The sequence below is a fragment of the Molossus molossus genome, unplaced genomic scaffold (genome assembly GCF_014108415.1).
Source record: "Molossus molossus isolate mMolMol1 unplaced genomic scaffold, mMolMol1.p scaffold_m16_p_3, whole genome shotgun sequence".
NCBI lineage: Eukaryota > Metazoa > Chordata > Mammalia > Chiroptera > Molossidae > Molossus > Molossus molossus.
In genome coordinates, this window is record NW_023425366.1 from 44,884,370 (window position 1) to 44,903,622 (window position 19,253).

General features: G+C 45.4%; 1 protein-coding gene across 1 annotated transcript in view; it reads left to right on the top strand.

Annotated features, from left to right (window-relative positions):
* The window catches only part of LOC118641998 (microtubule-associated serine/threonine-protein kinase 4-like), a 183,055-nt gene extending 166,480 nt beyond the window's left edge, over nt 1–16,575 (top strand). The window contains exons 3-4 of the mRNA XM_036279675.1: nt 11,050–11,174; nt 16,510–16,575. Of these exons, the coding sequence (XP_036135568.1) occupies nt 11,050–11,174; nt 16,510–16,575 (191 nt within the window). The remainder of the gene's footprint in view (nt 1–11,049; nt 11,175–16,509) is intronic.
* The last annotated feature ends 2,678 nt before the right edge of the window (nt 16,576–19,253 follow it).

The following is a 19,253-nucleotide window of genomic DNA, read 5'->3' on the forward strand; positions in this document are numbered from 1 at the left end:
GTGGCTGCTGACTCACGGATTCTGCCCATATTCAGCCAAAGACTCATTATGGTCTTTAACCTTTGTCCATGGAGGATTCTTAGAAAACACAGTCCCTCTGAATTGTAAATAATTCAAAGGGCTTAAGTTATTAGGTGTGATTTGTAAAAGCAGGTGCTGATGTAATTGAATGTGGATAACTCCTTTCGGCCAACAAAAAGGACCCCTTGATAATTCCCTCTGGAAGGCGCAGTTTTTGGCTAAGCAAGGGAGGGTAGCTTTGTGTGTGTGCTTGGTAAAACATAACAAAGGTGACGATTTTAAGCACTTTTAGGTGTACGGTGCTGTGGCATTCAGCACACTCACACTGTGGTGCAGCCACCCCGCCGCCCGTCTCCAGAACTTCTTCATTTCCCCAAACTGAAGCTCAATACCGTTAAACTGTGACTTCTCATGCCCGTCTCTCCAGCTCCAGGAATCATTTATACTTTCTGTCTCAATGAATTGGACTATTTCAGTAACCTCATGCACATGGAATCATACAATATTTTTCCTTTTGTGTCTGACTTATTTCACTTAACATGTCTTTGGGCCTGGCCTGTGTGGCTCAGTGGTTGAGCATCGACCTATGCAGCAAGAGGTCACCAGTTCAATTCCCGGTCAGGGCACATGCCCAGGTTGTGGGCCAAATCTCCATTGTGGGGCATGCAGGAGGCGGCCAATCGATGTTCTCGTGCATCCATGTTTCTATCTCTCTCTCCCTCTCCTTTTTTCTCTGTCTAAACAATAAATCAAAACAAAACAAAACAAAAATCATGTTTCCCTGGCTGGTTTGGTTCAGCAGTTAGAGCATCAGCCCACGGACCAGAGAGTCCTGGGTTCGGTTCTCGTGAAGGGCACGTATCTCGGTTGTAGTTTGTCCCCAGCCCTGGTTGGGGTCGTGTGGGTGGCAGCCAGTCAGTGTGTCTCTCTCACATCGATGTTTCTCTCTCTCTCTTCCTCCCACTCTATCTTAAGATAAATGCAAAAATGTCCTCAGATGAGGATAAAAACAAAACAAAAAAACATGTCTTTGGAGTTCATCCATGTTGTAGTGTGTGTCAGAATTTCCTTCCTTCTGAAGGCTGAATCATATTCCATTGAATGTATATACCACATTTTGTTTGCATTCGTCCATCAGTGGACATTTGGGTTGTTTTTGCCTTTGGCTGCATGAGTAATGCTGTTCTGAATCACGCTGTTATTGGCTAACATGAATAATGCTGTTACGAATACCAGTATCTGTTGAAGTCACTGCTTTCAACGCGTGTGTGTATCCTCAGAAGTGGAATTACGCAAGGGAGGTGTTAGTAGGCAGTGGGAGGGTAAAATGATGAGTCTGTCCCTGGTCCCACTGTGGTGGCAGATGTGAACTTTCTGGGCACTGCTGTGAGAGCTTCAGCCTCGACTCAGGTTAGCAGCAGCCTGGTAGTAAAAGGTCAAGATTCAGGGCGAGAGGTGTGAGCATGTGGTCCCATCTTCCTGCCCAGGGCTCCGGCACAGTGCTGGCTCCCCATTGCCCTTTCTGTCCCCAGCCCCTTCGCTCTGTAATGCTACCCCCGTTCTCCTCCCCTCCCTATGGGCTCCCCCACCTCACTCAAACGCCCAAGAGCCACGCATCGGCCACCTCAGCTTCCCTTTGACCCTGGTTGGTACCTTGGAGGGATAAACAAAGTTTTCCTGAGTTCTGCGTGTGACTGAGTACCAGAAGCCTCGTCTAAAGTCTGTTTTGCAATATAGTTGCTGGGTCTTATTTTTGCTCGGATGTCCTGTTTGTTCTCCCAAGAAATAACCCCCAACACAAGGCCGTGGACTGACGGCTGGATGTATGTCGCACTGCAGGTGCTATGGACCTTTTTTACTGAAAGCTTTTAAATTTGGTCAGGTACCATTATTCTTTGGTGGGAAAGTGCATCACCAGAGGCTATATTTAATTCTTTATATAGCCATTCTGCCAAAATTACTGCTGACCGGATATTTTCATACTTAGAGGGACACTTCAAGCTTTGGGGGTGCTTTGCAAGCATGGACATATCTCATGATTGAAAGCATGTGTTTATGGAGGTCTTGCTTGTTGTTTCTTGGGATTCAGGATGGAAACAAAGGAAAACGTTTTACAAAAGAGACCATGGTTAGCCTAGGTAGAACCAAGGCACAATCTGGGTCGAGACGCAGTAATCTACTTATTTTTATGTGTCACCTTAAAAGGCTCCAGACCTTCGCACTCACTCCGTTAAATAGAGGCCCCGTGACCAAACAGTGACAATCACCAGTACAAAAAGCCCATTCAGATCACCTGCCTCTCTGTGGTATAAGCCTGACGAGTTCTGTCACTCTGGCCAACTCCTTCCAACTTTAATACAGACTTCTTTATTGCCACCAAATTTCTTGCTAGAAAATATTTACTGAATGTTTCAATAAACATACTGAAATTTAGAAGTGTGCTTCTGAAGACACAGAGCTGATCAGAGTTCTAGTTGTAACAACAAGCCCCGTTCGGTACTGTAATGAGGCAGCAGATTACTAGCAAGCTCACCTCTCCTACAAGTAGGGAATGGTGCTATCCATTAATTTCCACCCTGTGCAGCTGAATAATGTGGTTGACAGATGCTAATTTTCTTAAATTATAGGCAGCAAATGATGCATGCAAGCAACAGCAACACACTTTTTAGAGGCTCTTGGTAGTCATCAAAAAGGGAATTCATAGGAAGTTTGATGTAATCACTACCAGCTATGGCACAGTGTTAGTGCCTTTTAATGACAGCCTTAAATCCATCTGTTGTCCTCTTTTCCCTGTTAACACTAATGGGGGTCTAGGCAGGAATAAAACAGTCCATGTGTTGTGCTAACAGACCCTCCAGTTTGTAACATTCATGTGCTTCCTAAGAATAAGGCTCATCTAACGAGAATGACATCTAAAATCTAACCCACGACAGGGTTATAAACACTTCATTATGTATGTGTATACATGCGTCCTCATGGAATTATTTTTTTCCGTGGCTTAACAAAATTTTATTTCTTTTTAAAATATATTTTTATTGATTTTTAGAGTGAGAGGAAGGGAAAAGGAGAGAGAGAAAATGGATCGGCTGCCTTTCGTACGCCCCCTACTGGGGATTGATGCCCTGACTGGGAATTGAACTGGCAACCTCTTGGTGCATGGGTTGACTCTTAACCACTAAGCCACACTGGCCCGGCTCACCTTATGATTCACTGTGTTGGGGAGCCCTTTCTATTTCTTATTTATTTTAAAGTTTTCATGTATTGAATGTTCCTTATAGAATGCATTTTCTGTTTCGATTTACAACCACTCCATAAGTTCACCCTGTTTTACAGTCGAGGAGCCTGGAGAAACCCATGAGTACGTGATGGCATCAGTTTTGGGGGCAGAGCTGGCACTCAGCAGTCTGGCTCGAGTCCACCAAGACGAGAGCAATGCAATGTTACCATTACTTGCAGGGACCTCTACGTCCTGTTAAGGGGACCTCTATGTCCTGTGTTCTACAACTGATCAATTATTGAACATTCAAAGGTCTCCTTTTGGGTTAGGATCTGTTAAGTCACAGAAGAACTGAAGGTTGACAAAGTCTCTCCTTGACCAAACCCTGGCCAGGTTGCTCAGAGCTCTCTCCCCACTAGGCCTTAAGGTTGACTGTTCAAGGTTTAAACAGACACTTACATAGTTCTAACAGCTCAAGGCTGCATCCTCAGGATGACTCCATCTCCCTAAAGTGTCTGTCTGAGAAAACTCAAGGCTGCCAAAAAGTTACTGCTTGTTTTGACCAACAGATAGGGTCCCTGTCTCCCAGTCTCTGGGGTGGAATTCTAACTTCGATAATCCCCAGCTGGCAGACAGAGCTGGAGTGATCACAGTTCCACTGCCTAACTCGTTGTGATGTTTCCCTTCCCTGACCCAACTGAGTCCCCACTTGCCTCTGCCCTTGTCCCTCCTTCTCCTGTTGAAACACCCAGCTCCTTCTGTACAAACTGAAGGTAAGTTCGTACTGGACTTTTTCTCTGTTGCAGTAGTTATTAGTGATTAAAATCTGTCCTCACCACTTTAGTAGTGTGCAGCTTTGCTTACCTTTGACAGGGCACAACTATGGTCTCATTGCCAAGATTAGACTCGCACAAGAGGTAACAAAATGTCTATGGTAGTGTTGGGCTGGGTGACTTCAGAGGAGAGGGTGGCATGTGTGTCCTGTTAGCAGAGATCTCTGCTCGCTGTGAAATGGCTCTGGTTCCTTGTGCCTCCCTTCCCCAGCGCTTCTCCTGGTCCCCACCTGAAGCAAGCGGGCTCACTGAGCTCAGATCCTAGCAGATGACTTTCCTGCACTGAGGACCTGTTCAGGAACGGTCCCTGCTTCTGTTCTGCCTTCCCGCTGGCAGAAAGGGAGCCTTTCCCGTCACAGCTACCATAGCTTTCCCGACTCCACGATGAGGGTCCTCATTCTGCATGGGATTTCTCCCGCGGCTCCTCGCTTCCGCGCCCCCCCCAGACCCCTTGGGGGGCCCCCACCAATACCCACACCGCTCCCTGATGTGGCCTTAGGAACTGCCATTATGAGGGGTGGAAGAAATGTTCTCCTGGCTGGTTTGCCATGTTAGATTTTTGGAGCACTTTATTTTTTATAGGAACATTAAAATCAATGTTATGTAATATCATATACAGAGATTAGTGGCGTATAATCCAGTACAACTGCCTATATCTGCCAGCCAGCTCTTTCAAACCTTAATATTTGCCGCAGTCTTTAGTGACATTAGAAAAACTTAATATTAAATTTGTTAAAACTGCAAGCATTCTTTAAGCTTCCATTAGTCTCTGCAGATGATTTTTGAAACGATGAAATATTATAGCATACTTCTCCCTGGACCCAGTCCTCATTTTCCCTGCCAGAGACAACAACAATTCTGCAAGAAATGCTGTTCTTTATTGTGATATTGTTCAATAGTTTTCCCTGTTTCTTTTGAAATCTGGCCAAGGAATTCGTTGCCATGTTTTATTTTGTTGCTATGGTGGTGGGGCTGCACCGATGGAGCTGTAAAGTCCTTATGATCACGCGAGTGGTGACATTATGTTAACTGCTTCCCATGTCGCAGGTCGCGCGCATCAAGTGCATTATCTCCTTTAATCCTATCTGCTGCCTTTTCTCATAGATACAGAGAAAATAACATACACATGTTTTCTTATAAATACAAAACCATCCTATCTCATAATGTGTTTTTCACCTAAGTAAATGTGATGAATATTTTTCAGTGATAGGATTTGGGCTTCAATGTAAGAATCCTGGTTTTGCTTACTTATCAGCTATGTGCCCTTGTCTAATTATGTAACCTCTCTGGGCTTAAAAGCAAAGATAATATTGCCTGGTACCCCTTAGAGTTGCTAAGACATTGCAGTGCCTGGCATATACTAAGGTCTCAATGTATTTTAACTGTTAGAATATTCTACAAATGAAATTTAAGAAAATAATCTTTAATTTTACTTTTCCTGTTTAGACTTGATCAAGAATTGACCAAATAGGCCCTGGCCAGTGTGGCTCAGTTGGTTGAGTGTTGTCCCATGTACCAAGAGGTTGCAGGTTCCATTCCCAGTCAGGGCACATGCCTGAGTTGCAGGCTCGATCCCAGGTAGGGGTACATGCAGGAGGCAGCGAAATGATGATTCTTTCTTATCAGTGTTTTTTTTCCTTCTTGCTTTCTCGCTCTCTTAAAAAAAAAAAATCAGCCCTGACCAGTTTGGCTCAGTGGTTAGAGTGTTGGCCTGCAGACTGAAGAGTCTTGGGTTCAATTCCTGGTCAAGGGAACATACCTGGGTTGCAGGTTCGATCTCATGGAGGCAACCTATCCATGTGTCTCAATCAATGTTTTTCTGTCTCTTGCTCCCTCCCTCCCTTCTCTATCTAAAAATCAGTGGAAAAATATCCCTGGACAAGGATTAACAACAACAAAACAAAAAACATTTTAAAAAAGGAATTGATCAAATAGTGCTGTTTAACTCCATATCAGTCAACAAACATTTATTGAGCACTTACTCAGAGCCAGACCCTGTGCCGGGGACTGTTGCCGGGGGCTGTTGCCGGGGGCTGTGCCGGGGGGCTGTGCCGGGGGGCTGTGCGGGGGACTGTGCCGGGACTGTTGCGGGGGGGGGGGGCTGTGCCGGGGGGCTGTGCCGGGGGACTGTGCCGGGGACTGTTGCCGGGGGCTGTGTGGGGGACTGTGCCGGGGACTGTTGCCGGGGGCTGAGCGGGGGACTGTGCCGGGGACTGTTGCCGGGGGCTGTGCGGGGGACTGTGCCGGGGACTGTTGCCGGGGGCTGTGTGGGGGACTGTGCCGGGGGCTGTTGCCGGGGGCTGTTGCCGGGGGGGGGGGCTGTGCCGGGGGGCTGTGCCGGGGGACTGTGCCGGGGACTGTTGCCGGGGGCTGTGCGGGGGACTGTGCCGGGGACTGTTGCCGGGGGCTGAGCGGGGGACTGTGCCGGGGACTGTTGCCGGGGGCTGTGCGGGGGACTGTGCCGGGGGGCTGTGCCGGGGACTGTTGCCGGGGGGGGGGCTGTGCCGGGGGACTGTGCCGGGGACTGTTGCGGGGGGGGGGGCTGTGCCGGGGGACTGTGCCGGGGACTATTGCGGGGGGGGGCTGTGCCGGGGGGCTGTGCCGGGGGACTGTGCCGGGGACTGTTGCGGGGGGGGGGGCTGTGCCGGGGGGCTGTGCCGGGGGACTGTGCCGGGGACTATTGCGGGGGGCTGTGCCGGGGGGCTGTGCGGGGGACTGTGCCGGGGGGCTGTGCCGGGGACTATTGCGGGGGGGGCTGTGCCGGGGGGCTGTGTGGGGGACTGTGCCGGGGACTGTTGCCGGGGGGGGGCTGTGCCGGGGGACTGTGCCGGGGACTGTTGCGGGGGGGGGGCTGTGCCGGGGGACTGTGCCGGGGACTATTGCGGGGGGGGGGCTGTGCCGGGGGGCTGTGCCGGGGGACTGTGCCGGGGACTGTTGCCGGGGGGGGGGGGGCTGTGCCGGGGGGCTGTGCCGGGGGACTGTGCCGGGGACTATTGCGGGGGGGGGCTGTGCCGGGGGGCTGTGCGGGGGACTGTGCCGGGGACTGTTGCGGGGGGGGGGCTGTGCCGGGGGGCTGTGCCGGGGGGCTGTGCCGGGGGACTGTGCCGGGGACTGTGCCGGGGACTGTTGCCGGGGGGGGGGGGCTGTGCCGGGGGACTGTGCCGGGGACTGTGCCGGGGACTGTTGCCGGGGGGGGGGGGGCAGGGCCGGGGGACTGTGCCGGGGACTGTGCCGGGGACTGTTGCCGGGGGGGGGGGCTGTGCCGGGGGACTGTGCCGGGGACTGTGCCGGGGACTGTTGCGGGGGGGCTGTGCCGGGGGGCTGTGCCAGGGGACTGTGCCAGGGACTGTGCCGGTGGCTGTTGCGGGGGGGGGGCTGTGCCGGGGGACTGTGCCGGGGACTGTTGCCGGGGGCTGTGCCGGGGGGCTGTGCGGGGGACTGTGCCGGGGACTGTTGCGGGGGGGGGCTGTGCCGGGGGGCTGTGCCGGGGGCTGTTGCCGGGGACTGTTGCGGGGGGGGCTGTGCCGAGGGACTGTGCCGGGGGCTGTGCGGGGGGCTGTGCTGGGGGACTGTTGCCAGGGGACTGTTGCCGGGGGCTGTGCCGGGGGCTGTGCGGGGTACTGTGCCGGGGGCTGTGCGGGGGGCTGTGCTGGGGGACTGTTGCCGGGGGCTGTGCCGGGGGCTGTGCGGGGTACTGTGCCGGGGGCTGTGCGGGGGGCTGTGCCGGGGACTGTTGCGGGGGGGGGCTGTGCCGGGGGGCTGTGCCGGAGGCTGTTGCCGGGGACTGTTGCGGGGGGGGGCTGTGCCGAGGGACTGTGCCGGGGGCTGTGCGGGGGGCTGTGCTGGGGGACTGTTGCCGGGGGACTGTTGCCGGGGGCTGTGCCGGGGGCTGTGCAGGGGGACTGTTGCCGGGGGCTGTGCGGGGGACTGTGCCGGGGGCTGTGCCCGGGGCTGTGCCGGGGGCTGGGAATACAGAAATGAATATGTATTTCTTCATCTGAGTGATTATAGGGAGATAATCTAATAATTATTTTCTACTAAAAGAAAAAAAAGACTGAATTATATAATTTTTAGTGGCTTAAAATGTTTTCCTTTAAAATTTTTCCGTGATTGCATTACATTTTTCAAGTGTTTTTGTATCTTCCCTTGCTTTTCTTTCAAATGAAGCATCTGGGCCAGAACAGTGGTGAGGCCAGAGTACAGTGGCTCCGTCATATAACATGACGTCATGTAGCTTTGACGTCATGTAACCTCTATACCTCCTACTAGGTCTCTCTCTGAAACATGAACAAAGAAAATATGAAACATAAAATATAGGTAAAGACACAGGAAGAACTAGAAAAAAATTAAGTATGGATTCTGATTACTGGAGGCTGGTATATTTTTAACAAGTGATGTTTTTCAAACAGTGAGAGTTAGTTCTGTGTTAAAGAAATAGCATCATTGTCCAGCCAGTGTGGTGCAGTGGTTGAGTGTTGACCCATGCACCAAGAGGTCGCTGGTTCGATTCCTGGTCAGGACATATGCCCAGGTTGTGGGGCCAGTCCCCAGTGAGGGGCATGCAGGAGGTGACCAATCAATGTTATCTCTCATTGATGTTTCTATCTCTCTCTCCCTTTCACTTCCTCTCTCTCTAAAATCAATAAAGGAAAAAAAAATTTAAAAAAAACACACAAATAACATCATTGCCTTGGTTTGTCTCAGCAGTTAGAGTTGCGGGTTCGATTCTGGTCAAGGGCACCTCCCTTGGTTGTGGTTCTGTCCTGGCCCTGGTCGGGGTCATGTGGGAGGCAGCCAGTCAATGTGTCTCTCTCATATCAATGTCTCTCTCTCTTTCTCTATCTTTTCCTCTTACTGTGTCTGAAAATAAATGGAAAAATATCCTTGGCTGAAGATTAAAAAAAAAAAAAGAAATAACATTATTACATAATGATGTTAGCATTCCTAAATGCAGTCTATAGTTTTCCTGTTCTTTGTTATTAATGTTCTGCTTTTAGGCCTAAAGGAGGCAGATTTCCCAAAGCCCCTATTAGTCCAGCTTTTAGTTCATGTTTCAAAATAAAGCAAGGAAAAATAAAGTTCTAAACTTTAAGTGTAACATACCCTGCACAAAATATATCGGAATGTTTTTGAGATGGTAACTAGAAGGACAGCGTGTAATTATATTTGAATTTTTAATAATAGGATTTATGCTTCAGTTGATTTTCTTTTTTTTTTTGCTTGGCAAAGGTCACATAACCTATTTTGTGGTGTTGATGGGAGCATGTGACAAAAATAAAATTTTTGCTAGAAAATGTCGGTTGCAGGAAGAAAATCACTGAAAAGTTGATGATGGTTTTCCCTGGTGTAATTGTAGATTTTTTTCTTTATATATGTTTATGTTTTCTACTTGTGAGTGACCAAACCAAAGCAAAAAAGACAGTTTTCATTTTTCCTACTGTATGGTTAAATAGCTAACATTTACTGAGTGCTTTACTTATAAACTCCTCTCAATAACTTTACGTAGTCAATCCTATCATCTATCCCCGTTTTGAAGATGGAAAAATCAAGGCCAAGAGAGATTGACTAACTTTCTTCCCCAGTGTCATTCAGCTATAGGTCAAGATCTCAAAAACAGATCTAGTTTTCCTAGAGTCTGAGCTTTCATTATATAATAAGGGGAAGAGCAATTTGGGCAAAACAGGAAACCATTTTCCCCTTTGCAATTAAAATATATATTTTGGAAGCCCTTGTGTGAACAAGGACAATTAATAGGAGCTGCCCCTAGCTCCTGTCCTTTGATAGTGCTGGTAGTTAGCATGGGCACTAATAGTCAACTAGTTAATACACAGAAATAGTTATTAACCATTGGGATCTGCTTGTGAAGTGTATGTCACAGGTAAGAGGGCCAGGGCTCTTTTACAAGGAACAGATCTATTAGGGAAAATCCAAGGAGCAAATGTCACCTCTGCTCCAGGGCCACCAACCACACATGTGGCTACAATCCCTCCTGATTCTGAGAGGTATAAAGCTGGAGTCCTACCCCCCCCCCACACACACACACACAGCCCTTAGATGAGACTCTGCATTGCCTGCCATCTTTCATTGTCCCTATGTGTTTTCTGGGAAAGAACTGCCCATTCGTTCTTTCATCATTCAAGAGCACCTACTATGGCCAGTCATTGTGCTAGTATTGGGGCAAAACAGATAAAAATCCAACATGGCCTCTGCTTTTACTGAGCTTCATTGCTATGTGGATACTCATGTTCACCCGACTTCGGGAAGTCAAAAGGCTTATTTCTTATGCATTAATAACAGGTCTAGTCCATGTACTAAGGAAGTAACACAGAGTGAATTGGTTCAGCTGTTTGACTTTCAAAGGCATACCCATATATTAGAGTTCAAGGTTGATGTAAATTGCTCAGTGAAGCTTGACTGACATTGATGTCCTGATTTATGCAAATGGATACAATTATGTGTTCTGTGGACATGGTTGGATGACCAACCAGTGCTTCGGAGAGAGAAGTGGGAGAAAGAGGCACCAGCCCCATTTCACCTTGAAAAAATTCCAACTCTTCCTTTTGTTGGTCATGATCTCCACTTGGTAGACTTTTCCAGATGAATCCTAGATCACTTTCCATATTAGACATTTTAAAGGTACAATTATAAAGGCACAAGCTTATTTCTAAGATGCTGAGAATGCTTTGCATATTATATACATTCTCAGCACATTTGGTGGATAGGCAGAAGTAACAAGAAGCTTCATTTGCCCTGGCTGAAAGCTACAGGTGCTGGAGATGAAGCTGAGTATATGTGGGAAATCAGGGTCAGAATGTGCCACTGAATCTCCTGAGAAAACGATTTGCCCCCAGTTGCTCTTGATAAATGTAATTATGGCAGAAGCAATACAGAAGGATGGCCAAGAAGGGATCTGCCATTGGCATGGAAGTGCTGCTGCTCTGCCTGCCATTTACATTGTCTTCCCTTTAACTCCAACAGGGAGGTACCTCCTTCCCAACCCTGTGACGGGGCAGGCCTGGCCAGCCTCTGCGGAGACGTCCAACCTCGTGCGCATGCGCAGCCAGGCCTTGGGCCAGTCGGCGCCCTCGCTCACCGCCAGCCAGGTAAGTGTCTGGGCTCTGTCTGTGGTGGGTCGGGCTTGATCCGTCTTTTAAGATTTGAACTTACATTTAACATTAAGCATAGATTTGACAATGTGAAATTCCTTGCTTTCAGTGTGCTCGTTTTTCCAAGCCCTTCCACCAACCGAATTTAGAGTATTTATGTCAATTTGATGCTGTCTCCATTCTTACCTCAAAAGAAATGAAGATGTTTCTAAGCTTTAAAACAGCCAAAAACAAAAACCACTTTTATTTGGAAATGATTTCAAACTAACAGAGAAGTTACAAGAATAAGAAAAATAATGGAATACCAGTTGATCCTTTACCTAGATTCAACTATTAACCTCTTCCCAATTTTATCAATTGCTTTCTCTCCATCTGTATCTTCACATGTATATACATATATGTACATATACACATAATTTTTTGAACTGTTTCAGAGTAGTTATCAGTTATCGAATTCAGTCAATTTTTTTGTCTAACCCAAGGACATTTTCTCCTTTTTTTGTTCAGATAGAGTGGGAGGGAGAGCGAAGAAGAGAGAGAGAGAGAGAGAGGCGAGGAACAGAGAGAGAGAGAGAGAAACATCGATGTGAAGGGAACACATCGAGTGGCTGCCACCCGCACGACCCAACCAGGGCCGGGGACAAACTGCAACTGAGGTACGCGCCCTTAGCGGGAACCGAACACGGATCTCTCTGGACCGCAGGTTGAAGCTCTAACCGCCGAGCCAATACGGCCAGGGCAAATTCAGTAAATTTATGGCTGATAAAAGGCTTTTCTCTTTCTTCCATCCACACTTTAGTTTTTTTTGTTTTTTTATCCTCACCCGAGGATATTTTTTGATATTTTGTTCAGATAGAGTGGGAGGGAGAGAGAGAGAGAGAGAGAAACATCTACATGAAAGGGACACATCAAGTGGTCGCCACCCACACGACCCAACGAGGGCCGGGGACAAACTGCAACCGAGGTACGTGCCCTTAGCAGGAACGAACCCGGGTCTCTCCAGACCGCAGGCCAACACTCTAACTGCTGAGCAAAACCAGCCAGGGCCACTCTTTGGTTTTAACCATGGGCTCAGTACTATCCTCAGTAGCTTTTTCCCTCTCCAGGATAGGACCCAGTCTACAGTCGTGCATTGAATGTAATTGTCATACCTATTTAGTCCCCTTTAATCTGGACCTTTTTTCCATAGCCTTTTTGACGTCAACGTTTTTGAAGACTACATCCCCCCACCCATGTTTTCTAATGGTCTATTTCACATATTACGTGTAGCTGATACATATATCTGACATTTTCTCACGGCGAGATTTATTTTTTTGCATTCCAGGCTAGAGTATGACATGGGTGATGCTGTGACCTCTCAGCGCATGCCATCTGCAGACACAGGATGTCCATCTGCCCCTCACTGTGAAATTAATTTTTTTCACCCAAACAAATGTTGCCCAATTTCTACACTGTAGTTAGACCTTTTTCTCTCGTATTCAATAAGCATTCTGTGGGGAGATACTTTCAGCCATGCAAGCATGCTTCTCCTCATCAGAAATTTCCCCTAGATTTCCATGACAATGGTGATTCTTGCCTGGACCCTTTTTTCTATGAGAATTGAAAATGCTCATTATTCCAACTGCAGCACTTTCTCCACATTTACCAGGTGGCACACGGTATAAATGTTTGTGTATTGTTGGCAATATGGACACCTACATTCCTTTTTCTTTTCTTTTCTTAATGGTACACTTTTATTTTTAACCATGATCCTTACTAGAATTTTGTTTTCTAGTGGGTTCATTACTTCTCTACTTTAACCTTTGGCCTAAAAGTTTTTAGAAGTGATTTTTGCATTGGCGGTAGGGGTTGTATGGTATGGGAATAGATTTTTAAACATCTTTTACTGATGATGATGCAGATAATCTGTAAATCAGTGCATTGTGATGCCTTATAATTTTATGCATTAGTAATAGGTTATGTTGGATATTTGGGAATCATTCCATAATGCTGAGAGATGTGATTTAGGTCTGGCCTCGAGTCCTGCTTTTGCCATTAAGTAGCTGTGTAAACTTGGGCAAGTCATTTCGTTTCTCAGGTTTTATCACCTCATCTGCAACTGCAAGATGAAAAGAGGTATAAGCAGTCTCTGGAATTCAACTTTGGAATTCCCTGATTTTACCTTTCAAATAGTAAAGATTCTGAATGGCACTGAATAATTATCCCTATGAAAGTGTCTTTCCAGATATATTTTGACTCCAAAACTGACTATGATCTTTAAGCCAAAATTCATGGTCTTCCTCTCATGAAAAATTTGGGACTTCTTTTAAAGATATAGTTAAAGTGATGATAGTTAGCATTTTCCTCCGTGTCATCCCCAAGTTCAAAGTTACTCTTGGGGAATTTTATCAGAAGGTTATTTTACTGTAAGCAGTTATTGTTTAAGGCAAGAGGAAAATTCTTCACAATTAGTGATTTTTTTTTTTAAACAAGTGTTTGGGGGGTGCACTGCAATATTATTCTTAACACTTAAATAGTAATCTTGTATGTTGATTGCTAAGAAAATCATTCTGATTAAAGCAACACTGTCACAGAGTTTTATATATAACTATCTAATAATGGTAGTCTCATACTCAAACACAGAGTCCGATTTACTCATTGACCGAGTCTTCTGTTCTCCAGCCTCTGCTGTCTTACGAGCAGCAGCAGCTGAGGAGGGCTGCCAGGCAGAGAACCTCTTGACTGTTCTGTCCATATTGGTCAAGGTTTCTGTGCCACATCGCTTACTTCAGTGTGTCACTCGGTCCATGTTAATGATTCTCCTGCTTTTGGTACCCTTTGCAGAAACGTTAATGTTTCGGGTTTTTTTGAATTGGATTATGTCTAAAGTGTCTCTGCTGATTACAATGAACAGATCTGATACTGAAAGGTGGAACTATACACCTCTTAGAAATTACTTTCTTTTCCTATGTTGGGGGATGGTGACACTGGTTAATAAAAGTACATAGGTTTCAGGTGCACAGTTCCACAGTACATCATCTGTATATTGTACTGTGTGTTCAGCACCCCAAGTCAGGTCTCCTCCCAGCACCACTCATCTCCCCTTTCCCTCTGCTGTCTACCCCACCCCTTTTCCCTCTGCTGATCACTATGTCTTTGTCTATGAGGTTGTTTTGTTTTCTTTGCTTAATCCCTTTGCTTTTTCACCGAGCCTCCAACCCACTTCCACTCTACCAGCTGTCAGTCTGTTCTCTGTAAGTCTGTTTCCATTTTGTTTGGTTTGTTCATTAGATTCCACCTATAAATGAAATCATATGGTACTTGTCTCTGTCTGACTGGCTTTTTCTCTCCTCCTCTTCCTTTTTCCTTTTCTTATCTTCTAAACAAGCTGATGTTTCTGGAGGTGCTTTGTACAACAGAACATGCTTTACTCTGATCCTCTCTCCTGGCCACTGTGCTCACCCCCATCATCCATGCCTTAGAGCTGTAAGTCAGCCTTCTCCTCCCCGCTCCCCTTAGCGGGCAGCACGGTGCACCTTTGTTTCAGTTCTTTGTGTTGATGCCTGATATTCCCCTGCTAGACTGCAAGCTCCTTCAGGGCGGAGTTCCCGTCTGATCTGGCGTTCTGTTTCTCACTGCTCCTGGCACAAGGCCTTGCATGGAGGAGGCATTCAATAAATAATGCTGATGGAACGAATAATTCCTCCTATGAAGTGACAGATGCCTTCGGTTGCAAGGTGAGAGTGATGGTTGATTCTGTATGCTGTAATAGGTGGCCTAATACGATCATCCATCTAAAACCCTTTGATTTTGCTGCTCACTGTGCCTCTTACGATTGTGATTAGCCTCAAAGTCCATGTAATGGGCCGAATCCCATTTAGTTCCACATCAGCTGCTCAAAAAATATGGTGATAAAATTATGAAGCAATTGCAGTGTCCACATTCAAGGAGATTTTGTTAATCTGCTTGTAAGCAGTCATGTAATCGCATTGGTTTAAATACTTTGTTGATTCATTGAAGAAGTAGGTTGAAGCGAAATGTGTGTTCAAGTGTGAAAAAATGGGAAAAAATGGGAATCAACGTGGTTTATGTCCAAATAACAGTGTTACAACTTGATAGAACAGAATTTCATGTTCAGCATGGCAACACACATTTCAGAAAAGCATAGACCCTCAACCTGAGAGGTATTCATATGTTGGTAAGATGTAAATGAAGGCCCTGTGGCTGAGTGGTGTTCCTATGTTAGTAAGATACAAATGGAGGGCCCGTGGTTTGGTCGGTATGAATTTTAGTAAATGCATGACCTGTAGCGATTTAAATGCCATCGGCGAGCTTGAAGGTAATACTAACTACCTTCTCAAGAAGGAGATTAATTCCTAGCCCAGAGTGTCTAGCTTTCCTTGGCAATGCTAATGTAGCTGTGCTCCCTCTCCCAGACGTTTTGGGCATTTCAGATAAATGGCATGTTGCCAATTCATCCTAAGTAGCCCGGTAGCTGGCAGAATCCATGCTCAGCCAGTGTCCGCCTGCTGGGACACCAGCCGGGAGTGCTGATGAAGTGTCAGATGTATACTTCGTATACATTAATCTGAAGAGGGGAAAACTCATTTCCTCATTTGCTTCCTCCATCTTTCTGTCCCTCTCCACACACATGGGTAGTTTATCAAAGGAGTCATAGTCGTCAAAAGCAGGGGATTTATACAGATGCTGCTTTCTGGCAAGAGAGAGAGAAATTTCAGCAGGCAAACGCAGAACCGGCGGTGACTTATTTTTCTGTAGGAAAATAAGGGAGTAAGCCCTGATGGTTTACATTTAGGAATGGCACATGTGGCCATTGTAAGAAACGTTCACCAGTTCTGTACTTTGGAGTAATAGATGGCAGAAGCACAGTGACGTTCGTTTTCAGTATCTTTCTCCAATTTTCTGTGTGATTTGAATCATGAGACTTTTGTTTTGTTTGTGTGAACATCCCTGTCACAGTCTTTCTTACTGGCGTCTTCCTCGACCATCCTGTTGACACTGTTCCCACACTGCATGCCATAGCCCCCATGGGACCCCTTCACTTTTTTCCATCGCTTCATCTCCTTTCACTGTTCTGCGTAATGTATTGATTGTACACCTCTTAATATCTGGTGAAAAATTCACGAGGGTGGAGATATTTTTTCTGTTTTGCTAACTATTTTTTCAGGGCCTACAATAATGTCAGGCACATAGTAGGTGCTCAATGAAGACTTGTTGAATGCATAAGCATATCTATTTTCTTTGTGTATCTCTTTAGTGCTCTTGAATGGACTACTGTTTTTGTTGGTGGTGTTTTAATCTGTGATTAACTTTTTAGGTTTCTATCCTTTAGCCTAAAGAAGAAGCTATTCTTCAAGCCGGAGGACAGTTCACTATGCAAACTGAATTCAGGGATTAAACTCTGGTTGTTCAGTTGGAAAAAGGGAATGAGGGGGAAAGCAGTGTGGTTCAGAGATCAATTCTAGTTTCTACTCACTGTTTAGCTGAGAAAGCCTCAGTTTCTTCATCTGTGAAGTGGGTCTAATGGTTGTAGAAACCTCAAGGTTATTGTGAGGATTAAATGAATGAACTTTTGTGTGCTATTTTGCACAGTGCCTGTCACCCCAATGCTGGCATCAGTGTTCCTGGGGTTGGCAGGAGAAAGGTTTCTTGGGGGTTGTCAGCTAGGCTTAGCTGAGATGGTATCAGAAGGGACTTTTCTCTCAGATCATTTTATTTCAGGTAGTACCTTAACTTTCTTGTCCTTGCCCCCTTGCATGATTGTGGACTAACTTTGTTTCTTTCTTCCTCCTTTTCACTCAAAATTCACCAACCCAACAAACTGGAAGATATCTTGCTAGAAGAGTTAACTTTATTGAAAAGGGGAGTGCTTTTAAATATTGTTTTCAACTTTTAATATTACGTTAAGTGGTATAATTTTATGTTTCTTCAGTGGCTCTCTTTTGACATTGTATTCATTTCTTTTAATGGAAAAATTATGTTTCATGATATACTATAAATATTAAAATCAAACTATTTAAACTGTAATATATTCAAAGAGCCTTGATGAATATTCATCTTTTCCATTTGCAAAAAATGCATTATGAAGAGTCAGGGAAAATTCACTAAACATATGCAAAAGTCCATTTTTTCTTTTTAATTCATTCAGAATGTACTGACATAATGTCTGCATTTATTTAGGCTACAGACTTTATTCGCAGTCACTTAATATTATATCAATACTTCATTAGCCTTATAGCTCAAAAACAAAAACCTGAGCCGAAGTCCAATTAGTTAACTCTGAGAGGGCACCTGCTAAATATTGATGTCGGAACAATCTGAATGCCCTTGGATACATTGCTTAACAAAAGTTGCAGAGTACAGCTGTGAATTAACATCTCTCCTTAGCCGTTATGACTCAGATGAAAGGCTGCCCAATATTCTAATGTATGGATTTCTCACAGCCTATAAAACCATTTCACCCTTTAGGTTATTTCCAAGTTTTTCCTCTTGCAAATAATGGTGATGAGCAGGCTTTCAATAAGTCCTTGTCACCTCTAATTATTTTTTCAGGGTATATTCTTGGAGTGGGATTATTGTGGTAAAGGACATGAGCATGATGGAGGTTCCTCACACTTCAGCTAAATTGTTTCTTGGAATGCTCTACAAATTTATATTTCCATATATCGAGAGAGTGCAACTCATTATACTCTGGCCAGCAGTCAGTATTGTCTTCTAAATAAAACATGTAACTTGACTAGTTAGTTAGGTGAAAAATAATCTTTTTTACATTTATTGTTGATTTGCAGTGAAGTTGATATGGTAATTGGACACATTGAACTCGCACACCAAAGCCTCCAGAGAAAGCAAATATGAAACTGGGCTTATCCATGCTTCCTCCAATAGCTTCTTCCTTCCGTTCCCTAAACCAGCTTACTGTACCAACCGTGGGAATTCTGCACTGCGCTTGGAATACAGCAAGTGCTGACTGTGATTACAGTGTATGTAGCTGAAGGCATTATTCCACAGTTCAAAAATTTTTTTCATCTGGAAAGTAGTAATCCCAATTGTGAAATAGTGCCTTCAGCTGTGGACATTATAATCAGAGTCTCAGGGGTGTTTGTATTCCAGGAGTAATACATCTCCTAGTTATTACCTTCTGAGCTCGGTTCTATTTATAGTGAAGGGATGAATTTTCATAACTCAGTGCTGAAATAGCAGTAGGGAGCCCTGAGCAGATTATTATAGGTCAGGCCTAATCCATGAAGATAAATCTCATTACAGGCTCACCTGGGCCCGTGCACAGCTAGTTTAACATGAGTCTGTAAATCAAAGATCAACTTAAAAACAATCTATAAAATACTCTCTCTAATCTGCCTCTATGAAGAGATACTCTAAATGTGTGTCCTTACTCTGAGCATGCTTGGCTGTCGTGAGAATAATTAGTAGAAAACATGTGAAGTGCACTGTGATTCAACCGATGAATGAATGAATGAACTACTTATTTGGGGGGAGATTTTTTAAAAATGAAATTCCACCCAGAAGTAATCACTTAAAACTTCCCATCCTAGTTTTCTCTTCCTTACATTTTGCAAAGGTTAAAAAATATTCATTACCTCATGCATGTGCTGTCCTTCCTGGGAAGGATGGGATGCCTGCGGGAGTGTGCTCTCTGCGTGGGGCGCCAAGGGCAGAGCGGTCAAGTGTGGCCTTCTTGTTATCAGAGGCCATAAATCTTCTATGGGATTTAAAGAGAAGAGTTTCATGCTCTCTTTTAATTATTTACAGTCATAGAAGGGAACAAAACACATTTATAACTGCAATACTGTGTGTGTATTTGTGTGTGTGTTAAACTTAGGTTTCATTTATTATCCACTTACCCGACTCGGGGGCCTATTTTGAAAGTGGCCAACCTGTTCACCAAGCATTATGAGATGATCCATAGAGTGGTGAGTGGTGGCACCTCAGCTGTCATTCCTCACTGTATCTTGAGCACCAAGGGCCATGCTTGGTGTGCATTTAGTACTTATATGATGGTTGTTTCTTAACAAATGAGGAGGTCTCGATTCCAAGTTTCAATAGTTTTTTGAGGTTCCT